At 42.5% G+C, this 13,594-nt stretch overlaps 2 protein-coding genes across 2 annotated transcripts; both read left to right on the plus strand.

Annotated features, from left to right (window-relative positions):
- Positions 1-1,054: 1,054 nt before the first annotated feature.
- prph (peripherin) lies at positions 1,055-5,124 on the plus strand. The gene is made up of 9 exons (XM_037250996.1): positions 1,055-1,677; positions 2,681-2,741; positions 3,021-3,116; positions 3,282-3,449; positions 3,527-3,652; positions 3,727-3,947; positions 4,029-4,081; positions 4,335-4,408; positions 4,509-5,124. Exons 1-9 carry the CDS (start codon positions 1,130-1,132, stop codon positions 4,572-4,574), a joined length of 1,413 nt encoding a protein of 470 aa, XP_037106891.1. The 5' UTR covers positions 1,055-1,129; the 3' UTR covers positions 4,575-5,124.
- Positions 5,125-5,364: 240 nt separating this feature from the next.
- timeless (timeless circadian clock) lies at positions 5,365-12,665 on the plus strand. The gene is made up of 30 exons (XM_037250994.1): positions 5,365-5,533; positions 5,908-6,004; positions 6,086-6,239; positions 6,340-6,454; positions 6,685-6,747; positions 6,832-6,933; positions 7,180-7,335; positions 7,421-7,554; positions 7,629-7,716; positions 7,791-7,967; positions 8,154-8,371; positions 8,457-8,560; positions 8,717-8,886; positions 8,966-9,091; positions 9,203-9,354; positions 9,433-9,530; positions 9,604-9,736; positions 9,809-10,010; positions 10,075-10,214; positions 10,306-10,385; positions 10,479-10,602; positions 10,695-10,777; positions 10,853-11,007; positions 11,080-11,290; positions 11,382-11,450; positions 11,536-11,654; positions 11,766-12,000; positions 12,092-12,143; positions 12,233-12,297; positions 12,413-12,665. The coding sequence occupies exons 2-30, from the start codon at positions 5,923-5,925 to the stop codon at positions 12,538-12,540; spliced, it is 3,735 nt and encodes a 1,244-aa protein (XP_037106889.1). The 5' UTR covers positions 5,365-5,533; positions 5,908-5,922; the 3' UTR covers positions 12,541-12,665.
- The last annotated feature ends 929 nt before the right edge of the window (positions 12,666-13,594 follow it).

Raw genomic sequence — 13,594 nt, forward strand, 5'->3', positions numbered from 1 at the left:
AATGGAATAGGATAGTTATTTTTGTACAAATGCTCCAGAGGAAACCCAACACTTATATTTATTCAGAAACAGTGATAAGTAAATTCTCTATTAAGTCTCTTTCAAATGAAAATACTGTGTAAGATATGAGAGTTTGCAGCAGAGCTGATCAATATCGTGCCACACCCAGTTACCACTGAGCATGCTCAGAATGATGTCAACTTTATAATGGAATGATAGCCCAATTAAAATGTCTATAGAGCACACAGCCACCACTTCAGAGGACGGTAAAGCCACAACTCAGATCAACCCATTAACCCCAGCAAAAAGTCGAAATGATCGATAATATCCGGAATACATGCGCTTGTGAGGTCTCACTTTAAAAGTAGTGTTCAGTACATCCCAAATGAAAATGCTCTTCACGTTCATTTGTGATAAGAATCACAAAACGTGGTGTGGATTCAACTTTATCTGTTCTAATCGGCAGGCATTTTTCTCTAAACAGTGATATTATATTCCTAAGTGATCCGTGTTCATTCCCTCTGGTGTGTTTGACTGGTGCGGCTTACTGGATGTAAAGCATAAAAGCTATTGAATAACTGCAGAGTCATGGCGGTGCCACAGACGCCCAAGACGTCAATTAAGTATTGAATTCCTGTAAAAGGAGAGGCAGTGGAAAAAGAGAGAGAGAGCGAGGGAGATAAGTGGAAAAATGAAAGAAACAGGACTGAACTCAGATTGTCTCATTAAGACATCAGCATGATATTTGAAAAATGTAAAATGCATTACAAGCATGTGTGGAATATGGATGAAGGAATTAAAATGGGCTGTGCCCACCCGCCTGAGACAGGAAAGGATGGTCGTGAGGAGACATCTTGAGAAATTGAAGCAGTAATGTGATGTCCTCTTGTTAAAAAGGGTGGAGCTGTCCAGACAAAGTGGTGCTGGAAGGACACAGCGGCAGACTCTCTCTCTGTGCGGAAGGGAGTGGCCTGGGCCGACATGCCGGGGAGTGATGGAAAAAGGATGGGAGGGGGTGAGGAATTACGAGCCGCTGTGCGAGTATATAAACCTCCAGCACTGGTTTGAGGACAGTCTCCAAGCCTCACCACTCTTCGTTCTCGCAAGCGATCAGACCAAGACACCAAGCATGAGCCATTCTTCCATGCAATCCTCCACTTCTTACAGGCGCACCTTCGGGAGCCCACACCCTATCCCCATGTCTTCTTACTCCAGCGTGTCCTCTCGTCCTTCCGTCGGCGGGGGACGCTACATGCGCTCCGTGTCACCCATGGTGTCCTCCCGCTCCACCACCTACCACCAACAGCGTTCCCGATCCAGTGTCCAGCCCCAACGCCTCACCTTTGACAAGGTGGATTTTACCATGGCCGAGGCCATCAACCAGGAGTTCCTCACCACCCGCAGCAACGAGAAGGCCGAGCTGCAGGAGCTCAACGACCGCTTCGCCAGCTTCATCGAGAAGGTGCGCTACCTGGAGCAGCAGAATGGTGCACTGCAGCAGGAGCTGACCCAATACAAAGGTCAGCACCAACAAGGCCAAGCCAACCGGGCCACCGAGATCTTCCAAGACGAGCTGAGGGAGATGCGGCGCCAGATGGACGCCATCGGCAAGGAGAGGGACCAGTACCAACTGGAGAGGGACAACCTGGCTGAGGACCTGGGCCTCCTAAAGCAGAGGTTAGTACCGACTTAGGACACCCAGAATTTCGGTAGATAGCTCACTCAAGAGATAAATAGGGCGTGGTCCATCAACAGACTGCTGCGTCATGCTACAGGTCATGACTGTGCATCAGCTTATTAAAACGCAAAGGAACAAGATGTAGTTGGTGCTCAAGTATTTTCGGAGCTATATTAATAATTTAAACACTAAAGGACCCCAAGTTTGACTTCCTCAATCAATATCAACACACCACACCATGTATGTGAATTTTCAATGACATGCATCGCGCTTGCATAGCTGAGAGGAGAGTGACCAGACAAAGGGTGGGGTCAGTAGAGGAGCAGGAAGGAAATGGATGATACAGGGAAAAAAAAAAATCAATGTGACTCAGTGACTCCATTAGTTGAGTTTTCACCGTCCCTTTGCGCTGATTAAATGGTGCCGGAGACCCCATTAGAAGAAAAGGCCCCCTATAACCCAACATGAATTAAAGATGAGGGAACCATGTGACACTTTCCTGCTAATCTACTTAATGTTCAGCCTCGGCATGATTCTACCCAGACAAGAGGGCTGAAGCAACGATCATCAATCAAATGGAGAGAAAATCCAGGGCTGAGCAAACTTTTTTTTTCAATTTAGGTGATGTACAGTACCAAAAAGTGACTCATCACAACATTTAGGATTGTAAATATTTATGACAACTTTACATTAGAATCCACATGGTTGTCATTTCGACATGCTCACGGGCCATTTTGTAGATTTCCTCAGAGAAATAAAAGATGGGGGAGCATAGTTAACCTTATAAAGAGACATGGTGACCTTATTGAACTGCATTAGTGGAAAAGCATCAGCTGGTGTTCCCACGAGGCACACTCCCAAAATCCTTTTACGGGACAGTGAATCAACAAATTGATCCAGAGTGCCTTTTTCCACTAGCGAAATACCCTTTGTGTAAAAAGATTAGTAGCGTGTCTAAAGAATGTGCTTGTGTGTGTGTGTGCATTTGTGTGTTTCTTCTAGGCTGGATGAAGAAGCTCAGAAGAGGGCAGATGCTGAAAATAACCTTACAGCCTTCCGCAAGGTAAACACAGTTTACTACGTTGAAAGACACAAAGAGATAGATAGACAGATATTTTTCATGACTTCAGTCCTGGAACTTTTCTGACACTTCTGCTAATATCTGAATACCTGAATATGTGGCATCACCTGTTCTGAGATGAATACATTTAATATATATGTATCATTATTTAAAAAAAAAAAAAAACAACATTTCTTTTGTACTGCAGAATGTTTGCCTTTATAGAATATCCTGCATAATATGGACGCGCGCAATGACTATTTTAATTTTTAAAAAAAACAGGATGTGGATGATGCCACATTATCCCGTCTGGAGCTGGAGAGGAAGATCGAGTCCCTAATGGATGAAATTGAATTCCTCAAGAAGATGCACGATGAAGTACGTGCAAATCATACATATGACTTCTTTTTTTTAACTCTTCTGTCCTTGAAGCATTATTTAAATGAGCTTTGAACATTTGATTTCATTTTGATAATCAGTTACTAAAAATGTGAGTGCTCGTCGTGACATGGCTCAACAATTTCCTTTTTCTTGATATTTTAGGAAATCCAGGACGTTCAAGTGACCGTGCAAACCCAGCAGTTGAGGATGGAGACAGTGGACCACGCCACCCGACCTGATCTCACTGGTGCTCTGAGGGACATCAGGGCCCAGTATGAAACCATTGCGACAAAGAACATGCAAGAATCTGAGGAGTGGTACAAGTCCAAGGTTGGCAACAACACACGTAGACACAAAACACACACTCAAAGATGCACTAATGATTGTATTGTTATCGTCGTGTGTAGTTTGCAGATTTGACTGAATCTGCCAAGCGCAATGGTGACGCTCTGAAGCAGTCCAAGCAGGAGGCCTCAGAGTCCCGAAGGCAGATCCAGTCCCTGAACTGTGAGATTGATGCATTGAAGAACACGGTGAGGAGAACATTTTATCTTGACCTCAGATGACATGAGCTGCCCCATATAACCATCTCACCGCATGATTCCAGAATGAAGCACTCCTGAGGCAGATGCGTGACATGGAGGATCAGTTTGGCAATGAAATCGCAAGCTACCAAGACAACGTCGGCAGACTGGAGGACGAGATCCGTCACCTGAAGGACGAGATGGCTCGTCACCTCCGGGAGTACCAGGACCTCCTCAATGTCAAGATGGCTCTGGACATTGAAATTGCGACTTATCGTAAACTGCTGGAAGGGGAGGAGAGCAGGTGAGCTTGGGCTTGTTTTAGTTTTAATGATATTTAACAGCAAATGAGTGGCCTGAAACTTTGGTTGCATTTCTTCTTCAGGATCACCATGCCTCTCCTCAATATAGGCATGGCAAATCACTTTGGTGAACGTGGTGAGTTTTTTTTTTGTTTTGTTCAGAAAGCAGACAATTAAGTTCTCAACTGCTAGAAGTTGTTGTTTTTACCACTGTAAATGAAGGTCACGCGGGTTAAACTCATTAATAGACCAAAATAAATACGGTTAGCAGGGTTAGCGATACTCTGTACTATTTCATATAACTCTGAAAAAGTCTGCAACCCTTGTGAGAATTAGAACAATTCACAAAATGGATGGATAGATATTAACTGCAGTAAATTGTATTTCAGATTTTGAACCCAGACCAGAGAGTGGCACCAAGAAGACTGTCGTGATAAAGACAGTTGAGACTAGAGACGGACAGGTATAGATAATAATATTGTATTCAAAAGAACCTCTTACTCATATTCGCAGTGCTCTAACCTGTCAAAACCTTAACGGTATTACCATAATTGTCTCATCAGGTGGTGAAGGAATCCAAGACTGAGAGAGATTCGGGCCACAGTGATAAAGATGACAAGGACAACTGAGAGGAACCTGACTTGATAATGTGAAGGCCTGTGCCATTAGAAGAGCTAAAAAGCATAAGAATAAAAAAAAAAAAGAGTAAAACTCCTTAGTGTTTCATTGTCTAGCAAAGAGTAATAAAATGTAGGTGCAAAGTGAAATCAATACATTTTGACTGGTGTGTCACTTGGTGCTATTGCAGCCACCCAGCTATGTCATCTGTGTGACAAAGCAGAACTGTAACTCGAACAGCATACCAGATGAGGCCTTCATTTGCAGTGCAATCTCATGGCATCCTTTGATGGCCACATTTGTAGCTTGTTATGTGGAAAATAGAATAGCCTCAATTTGCATTATTGCTTTACATACCATCCTCAGTAAATAGAAAAATCTCCTTCCAGGAGGGCTTTGCTGTCCACATCTATTGACTATATCGAAAAAAGAAGAAAAATGTGAAACATGGGGGGAAAAAGTGATGGGAAAAAATGTAATGTCCGAGCTTTGAATGGCTGTGTGATTTAACACAATGAAGCGCCACATAATTGCAAATAAATTAACCTTGAGCAAGTCTTATGTTTCTGTCGATTGCTTCATGTGAATTTTATTTCATTTTGACATTTTTAATTAAAAACTTTGAGATTTTATTGTCAAAGTAATATACTGTGCTGTGCTGTGTAGTACTGTACAGTTTTGTTTAAAAATGGTAGTTGAGTAATCCAGACGCTAGATGGCAGTAATGCGTAATTTTGGGCTTTCCACTCACTTTGAAAATCCCAAGAAGAACACCACACAATGATGACATCCGGTTTCGTTCGCTTCTTGGCGCCAAATTTGCAAAGCTGATGGCAGGTCTTGCTCCTACATTTACTAGTAGTAACTAGGTAACTAGTTTAGCATGACACACTTTTCTTGATAATATTTCTTACATTGTGAAGCTTCGCAGTTGACACCACCAGGGAACGAATTAAACGACTACTACTACGTGAGTAAAAAACTTGTTTTATGCTACTACATGGATGATGTAAAGTAAACAGTCACTGGTCACATTAGGTTCCAAAGCTCGATATTGTAAAAGATCTAAATACCTAAAATGAAATCAGGTTTAAGGGCTGTAAAAGTTCCCTCTCACCTTTGACTAACACTGTCAGATATTTTTAAAATATGGTACAGAATACCTGATAGTTTTATTTCAGCGTGTGTTCCTAATGATGTGGTGAATGTCAATAACACTGTTGTTGCATATGACTATGATTTCTAATTATAAAAATTTGCCTATCATCAAGAAACAAAGTTCATTTTATTTTCAGTCAGTAGAACGTTTTGACCATTATTCTCTTTCTTTATGTGTTCTTGCAGAAGGCGTTATTCAGGATGAATTGTGAGCTTCTGGCAACATGCAGTGCTCTTGGGTACCTGGAGGGGGACACGTATCACAAAGAAGCTGATTGCTTAGGTGAGTGGATTGGATTTTATAACACATTCTTGTGCTTTATCACTATGTGTAACAACTGTGAACATGTTTACTCTGTCCCAGAGAGTGTGAAAGACTTGATCAGGTACTTGCGTTATGAAGATGACACCCGTGATGTCAGGCAGCAGCTGGGTGAAGGCCACATCGTAGAACATGACCTTCTGCCTATTATCATTCAACATGGGCATGACAAGGCCTTGTTTGATGCCTGCATACGGTAAACACCCCAGGATGAAACTTGTGATGCATTCAATTTTGTGATGGTCAAAACTTGTTTTGCTGCATGATAACTCAAATGATCATTTGTTTTATCACAGGCTAATGGTCAATCTAACGCAACCTGCTATGCTCTGCTTTGGGAAGGTTCCTGACGACGCCGTGTTTAGACACCACTTTTTGCAAGTGACCTCTCATTTACAAGCCTACAAAGAGGTACTGCTTGTATATATTTTGTGAGGTTATATTTTCCCATTTGTGTCTGTGTCCTTCAAGGGTGATTGTAAATAAGCTTTTTGCGTCATACTTTGTAGGTGTTAGACAAAAAGTGAAACTTGACACTTAAAAATGACAATAACCTGAAATAGATTACATTAAAGTGGCAAATGCGCTGATCAAGTCACAATTATCTGACAATGTTTTTCTTTCCTTTATTTTAATTGTAGGCATTTGCTACTGAGAAGGTGTTTGGCATTTTAAGCGAGACATTGTACAATCTATTACAAATGGTAAGTGGATGTTTTTTGATAACATGCCAGCTTGTATGCAGTATTGATTTTTCCTCTCATTCTGCTAATGTGCTTCCCTCTCAGGAATGGGAGCAGAGGCAGGAAGAAGACAACCTTCTGATTGAGCGAATTCTACTGCTGGTTCGGAATGTGCTTCATGTACCCGCAGACCCTTTGGAAGAGAAGGTTAATATGCTTTTGTAGTTTGATTGGATGAATCAGTTGCATCAAGAGGTAAAATGTCCTGCTATGATTCAGTTTTTGGAAGTTACATTGATGTTCTGTACATTTTAAAAACCTTGAATAAAAATATGAATCAATTAGCAGTAAATGTTTCCATCAACACATTTGAATTTTTTTCTCATCAAGGAAAAGCATTACTGCAATTTTCCAGCCATTATTTTGTGTCTCCTGTATATTATCCTAATACAGAAAGTCGATGATGATGCCAGCGTGCACGACAGGCTGCTCTGGGCCATTCACATGAGCGGTTTCGATGACCTGGTCAAGTTCTTGGCGTCGGCCCAGAGTGAGCAGCAGTGGAGTATGCATGTGTTGGAAATCATCTCCCTCATGTTCAGAGACCAGGTTAAGATAAATAATCATTTTCAATGCGCAGTGCATCGAGATTGATAGCTGTGTGGTGTTTAAGCTTTGTTCTGGTGTGGCGCAGACGCCGGACACCTTGGTGAGTGCAGGGCACGCTCGCTCGGCCGAGGAGAAGCAGAGAGACATTTCGGAGCTGGAGGGGCTGAGGCAGAAGGAACAGGCAGAGAAACGTTCTCGCACACTGCAAAGAGGAAGCAGGTACGTCATATGAGAGGATCTTCAAAGCGCATTAGTTTTATTTTGTACAAATAAATATTTTGTTTTTTTGTCAGACATTCACACTTCGGAGGGTCTTTTGTTGTGAAAGGACTCAAAGCAATCGGAGACAATGATATGATTTATCACAGAAATGTCAACAAAGTAAGTATTGTAAAGCGATTTACCAAACAATGTTTTTAAAGCTCACTTATCTGTTTCCTCCCTTTAATTCATAGTTCAAAAACTACACTCACGACATGGGTAAAGCCGTGCGGCGCGTTCCCAGGCGCAATCAACAGGCCCGCGAATGCATGGACAAACGGCGATCGGCTCTAAATGTTCGACTCTTCCTGCGAGAGTTTTGTGTGGATTTCTTAGAGAACTGCTACAATCGCCTCATGTACATTGTCAAGGTCAGCAGCCACAATATTTTTACCATCACAGTTGACAATTAACTTTATTTTGTCCCCTAAAGTATTTTATTGAATAAGCGGCAGCTCTTTATGATTCATTGATGATACACAATCTTCATTTTCTTTATCCCATTCATGTTGATAATTCAACTTGACATTCTGTTGTCTTGCCTCCCTCCTCTCCAGGAAAACCTGATCCGGGAGCAATCTCAGGAGCACGATGAGACCTACTACCTGTGGGCGCTCAGCTTCTTCATGGCCTTCAACCGTGGCAACGATTTCCGAGCTGATTTAGTTTCCGAAACAATGTCCACCCGGACTTTCCATTTTATCGAGACCAACATCACCAATTACTATGAAATGATTTTGGCTGACCGCAAAGAGGCCACGTCCTGGTCACGAAGGCAAGAGGGGTGTTTGGAAGCAGGGTTATTACTTAATTGCTAAAAATATGTCCGTTCATATTTTATTCCACCTTGTTTTTGTTAGGATGCACCTGGCGTTGAAGGCATATCAGGAGCTGCTGATGACTGTGAACGAAATGGACCGATCTGAGGACGAAAGCATCCGCCACAGCTCCAATGTTATCAAAAGTAATGCAATATTAAATAAAGTGAATGCCGTTCTGGCAGCCAATCAAAATGGAGCATTTTCATTGTAAAGAAAGAGTCCGCACTTGTATTGTTATTCCTCTGAATTTATATATCATTAGAATTATTGACAAATTGTTTTCCCTTCTCACCTTGTAGGTAACATTTTCTACCTAATGGAATACAGGGAGATATTCCTGACTCTGCTGAGAAAGTATGACGGAACCAAACAGCCACAGTCCTACCTTAAAGATTTGGTGGAGTCAACGCATCTCTTCCTACGTATGTTGGAGCGCTTCTGCAAAGGTCGTAGGAGCTTGGTTGTGCAAGTATGTACAAGTTATATGTAGATGAATGTTTCTCCTTCAGTGCCGGCCAGAAAAACTCTAGATGTGGTTAATTTTACAGAAAAAGCGAGTGAAGCGAAAAAAGTCCAAAAAAGACAAAAAACAGCCCGATGTAGAAAGGACCCCAGAAGCTCTGGCGGATACTTGGAAGGTTGTGGAGGAACAACTAAAGGGTGTAAATTTTCAGGTCAGTGTAATTATCTGTAATAGAAAAGAAAAATGATAAAATGAAGTATTGGGACACTACCAAAGAAGAACAGAAATGGCATCGTGTCTCATTTTTCTGGCTCGTCTGCAGCTGTCAGAATCTTTAACTGAGCGCATCGTGCCTTTCGACGCCACATCGGAAACTCCTCTGGAGGAGCAACGGACTGAGGCTATGGTGCGGGTGCAGGATGCTTTGCAAGCTCAATTGGGACCAGAATCTTTAGCGCTGCTGAGAGCTGCCAGGTAAATGTTCATACTCAGCACCTTTCGCGTCTAGAATCATTCAAAAACTTAAGATATCAAATAAATGACTGCATTCAGGGAAGTATGGCCCGAGGGAGACGTGTTTGGCTCGAGCGATGTGGACCCTGAAGAAGAACTTGAACTCCTCAAGCAGATCTTGCATGCAGAGTTGCCAAGTATGCACGCAGCATATTTACATGACATCTGAGTATCGCACCATCTGGATGCAGGATTCGCTTTCGATTTCAGGGTCGGCCCCTCCTCCTGAGACTCAAATGGAAGAGGATGACGAGGACGATGGTGCGGATCTAGAAGAAGACGAAGAGTTGGAGGCAGTCCAGGTTTCGGAAACTGAGTTCAAATTTCTGGACTTTGTCAAGAAGTGAGGCAGTAACGTTTGCACCTTTTGCCTTTCAAATCAGATCCTACTTTGACAGTTGATTTTTTTTTACAGGTTTGCCAACACCAACATTGTGCGGCCATACCTGCATTTACTGAAATCCTACTCCCAAAACACACCTCACACAAACCACTGCATTGTTCGAATGCTTCACCGTGTGGCATTTGATCTCAAAATGGACGCTTTGCTATATCAGCTGTCAGTCTTCCATCTCTTCAATAAGATCCTGAGTGACCCAGCAGCCTCTGCTTACAAGGTTGGTTCATAAACTAAAGACAGTGATGAGGCCCATGAGCTCACCTTCTTTCTGTCATCCACAGGAGCTGGTCACCTTTGCCAAGTATGTGCTGAATCGGTTCTTTTCGCTGGCAGCCACCAACAACAAGGCCTACATTGAGCTGCTGTTCTGGAAAAACGTCGGCGCTGTGCGCGAGATGACTGAAGGCTACAGCAAAGATGGGTTGGTGTTTTTCTTATTTTTTTATTGCATATTATATTAATGTAAAGCTGGAAAAGATGCACTCATGTGGTATTTTGCTTCCATTCATAAGAGCGGAAAAGATGCCAGCTTGGACTGAAGAGGAAAAGGAGGAATTGCGTAATCTTTATGAAGAGCACCGGCACTCTGAAGGTTTGCTGTTTGTTTACTGTTAGCACTCCTGTTTGTGATTTTACTTTCCATGTTGCGCTAACTGGGTAACTAATACTAACTAACTCTTGCCAGATCCAGACATTGTGGAGACTCTGCTGCCGTTACTAAGCAACAGTACACGCACACGGAAGCAGGTTGTGATTCAGATGGTACGCCTGGGTCTGGTGGACAGCGCTAAAGAGCTGAAGCAACCCAAGTATGTCGGCTGGATATGCTGACTCATTAAGTTTTGATATAATCATGTGGACTCCATCGATAATCATCTGAAAATGATTTTCTATGACAAAGGAAAGGTACCGGGATTGTTCTTTGGACTGAAGACCAGGAAGTAGAACTTCAGATGCTCTATGAAGAATACAAAGACTCTGATGGTGATTACTGGGATTGATTGAAGCAGCTTAATTTTTGAGAAAATGCAATTTCCCTAATTTGTCTTTCACCCCTAGATGTTCTCGGCAACATTTTTAAGAAGCTCACAGCCAAGCGCTCTCGTGCACGTGTGGTGGACAAGCTCCTCAGTCTGGGCCTGGTGTCAGAAAGGCGAGAACTTTATAAGAAGAGAAGTCGAAGTGCTCGTCCAAAAAGTTCCGGCACACAAATGGCAAGTTTTAAAAACTGTTCTTCGATGGCCGAACACAACAAGGAAGACTGAGAAAATACATTCTTCCTACAGAGTGAAGAGGATTTCCTGGCTGAACTCACGCAGAATTTACCAGATGATCCTCAAGAACAAGATGAGGATGAGTCCGAAGAGAGTGAGGAAGAAGATGAGCCAGAAATGCAAGAAAGACAGAATGGTGGCAGCAGTAGGAGTCAAAGCGTTGCGTCGAAAGTGGAAAGGCGAGCTGATGTTGGCGCCATAGTTACGAGGCTGCGTGACGAAGGTGACACAAACGTTTTGAGTATCCTTTCAGTGTGACACAGAGCAAACAATTGTGTATGGTTGTGAATATTCTTGATCCTGTTGTCTTCCAGGCATGTCCGAAGCCCTTGCGTGGTTACAACGTTGTCTGGACCGAGCAGCTAAGGGCAGAGAAGATGATGGTAAGAATGTCAACAAAGGCTGTGCTGCAGCACGGATTTGAAAATGTCTTAATGTCCAGTTAAGAAGATTTGCTCCTTTGGCCAGGTTTTTCCCAGGCTACTCCTCTTGTCCCTCTCACTGAGGCATGTGAAGACGCCATGGAGGACAAGACCTTCCACAAGCTGCTGCGCAAACTGGGGATGCGTCCGCCTGCAAATGAACAGGTGTGGCTTTATTGCTCAGGATTACACTGGCAAATTTCATGCTGCTTATGGTGATCAAAATGCTCATTGAAAATGCCTGACATGACTTTTTCCATAATGCATTCTCATTAGGAGACATTTTGGAGAATCCCTGAAAAGATCAGCCCATCTCAGCTCCATAGTGCAGCTGCATCTCTCAGTCCAAATCACGATGAATGTCAAAGTGAGGAGGTCCTCGCGGAAGACGACGGCCCGCCTGAAGAACCTCGGGAGGAGAAAAAGGAGGTCTCGGGTTCACAACGAGCAGATGCTTTGCGAGCCCTGTTGAGTGCACGCAAGAGGAAACAACCCTCCAGCAAAGATGAAGGTAGTATGTCAGGACACACATATTGTTGCATTCTTTTTCTGAAGCCAGTGAATAGGATGGCCATTTATTTCCCAAACCTCATTTATTTTAGCCCCTGATATGGATTTAGCTTCTACTGAAGATGCAGACAGTTCGTTTGAGAGGTGAGGTCACAAAAACTCAGTCAATTTGAAATCCCTGCACAAAAAATACCTGTTTCCTTTGTAAATGTAAAATCCACTTCTTATATCAGGCCCAAAGAGAAGACAACTAAAAGAAGCAGAGTGTTGGATGAGGACGAGGAGGAGGAGGAGCAGGGTATTGTATTATTTGTCACTTACAATTTTGTCTAGAATGAAACAAATACATCTGCTTAGTGGTTGTAATGCATATGAATTTTTCAAAATATGATTAAGCCAGACTCTCTTTGCAGATGACAGTTCCATTTCTGTAATGGATATGAATAGAAATGCTGACGCAGATTCAGACGAGGAAGATATTTCTGCACCAGTGAAGCGTCGGCGGAAGATGGTCATAATTGATGAAGATGACGAAGATTAGTTGGAGTCAATACAGTGAAAATAACAACCCAATGAAAATGTTGCTTCTGATTGCCCTGGCACAAATCGGCTCTGATTATTTGTATTTCCAAATAAAGTTCTGTGTTTAGAAAAGAAATTGCACAATTGTAGCTACATACTATTGACCCAGTCGTTGTATAGCAGTACCATAATTGAACAGTAGGTGTCGCCGATGTTACCGTTAAACGTCATGTTCGATATCAATAACATATTTACCAACATTTTCATCGCTGTGTTGTAAAACTCTTGTTAACTCTCGTGTTAATAGTCAATGTAAAATAATCAGTGCTATATTTCATATTTTTAGGTTGACAAAACGTTACTTTTCAGGATAATTGTACTGCAACTAATCATAGCTGGCCATCCATGCTGTAGATATGATTAAAGTACAAAACACTTTTTTTCCCCCCCACAGTGATCGCTTTGACTGCTGAATTCTATTGCAAAATGTCATTTTAGTCAAATGTGTGGTAAGGTTCCTTACATCTTATTACCTGTAGGTGGTACTAAAGAGCAGCAAAGCCATAACACTCATACAGACCTCACGAGTCAAGTGCATTGCAATTTATTAGTGCATGAGTGTGCAACCATTTGCCTATCAGAGGTCTTTTCAGTTTTATGAAGTCCTCTGAGGGTCATACTCTCTGAAATATGTTGTAATGATTGCAGGTTTGAAAATTTGGTGCTTTTAGTTGCGTCAAGATTTGATTTGTTTTTAGATTTGCATGGCAAATGTTCTGAGGGGATGTGCAAGACCCATGGGCTGTCGGTTCCCCCACCCTTGCATTAGGGGAGTTGATAAACTAAAACAGACACTAACCGTATAAAGACAATGCTCAGCATTTGATTGAGTGTCGTGTTCAGTGTGAGCTTTCTTCAAAACAAAGATCTTGTGTGTGACAGCGGTTCTGCTGCATTTAGTCATCCTCATATTCCAACTGTGTGGGAGGTGGTCTCCTGTCCTCACATCTGGACTATGTTAGCAACTTCCTGTCACAGCATCTGCTCTGCCCCCACCTCGCGAAAATCTCAGT

Source organism: Syngnathus acus, chromosome 5 (assembly GCF_901709675.1).
Source record: "Syngnathus acus chromosome 5, fSynAcu1.2, whole genome shotgun sequence".
Lineage (NCBI taxonomy): Eukaryota > Metazoa > Chordata > Actinopteri > Syngnathiformes > Syngnathidae > Syngnathus > Syngnathus acus.

What these genes read in the sequence shown, in the direction of transcription:
- prph (XM_037250996.1), top strand. Translation starts at nt 1,130, where the DNA reads ATGAGCCATTCTTCCATGCAATCCTCCACTTCTTACAGGCGCACCTTC. An exon ending in TTGATGCATTGAAGAACACG is followed by an intron (nt 3,653 to 3,726) that starts GTGAGGAGAACA and finishes GCATGATTCCAG; the next exon opens with AATGAAGCACTCCTGAGGCA. An exon ending in TTGAGACTAGAGACGGACAG is followed by an intron (nt 4,409 to 4,508) that starts GTATAGATAATA and finishes TTGTCTCATCAG; the next exon opens with GTGGTGAAGGAATCCAAGAC.
- timeless (XM_037250994.1), top strand. Translation starts at nt 5,923, where the DNA reads ATGAATTGTGAGCTTCTGGCAACATGCAGTGCTCTTGGGTACCTGGAG. An exon ending in GCCTCATGTACATTGTCAAG is followed by an intron (nt 7,968 to 8,153) that starts GTCAGCAGCCAC and finishes CCTCCTCTCCAG; the next exon opens with GAAAACCTGATCCGGGAGCA. An exon ending in CTTGCATGCAGAGTTGCCAA is followed by an intron (nt 9,531 to 9,603) that starts GTATGCACGCAG and finishes TTTCGATTTCAG; the next exon opens with GGTCGGCCCCTCCTCCTGAG.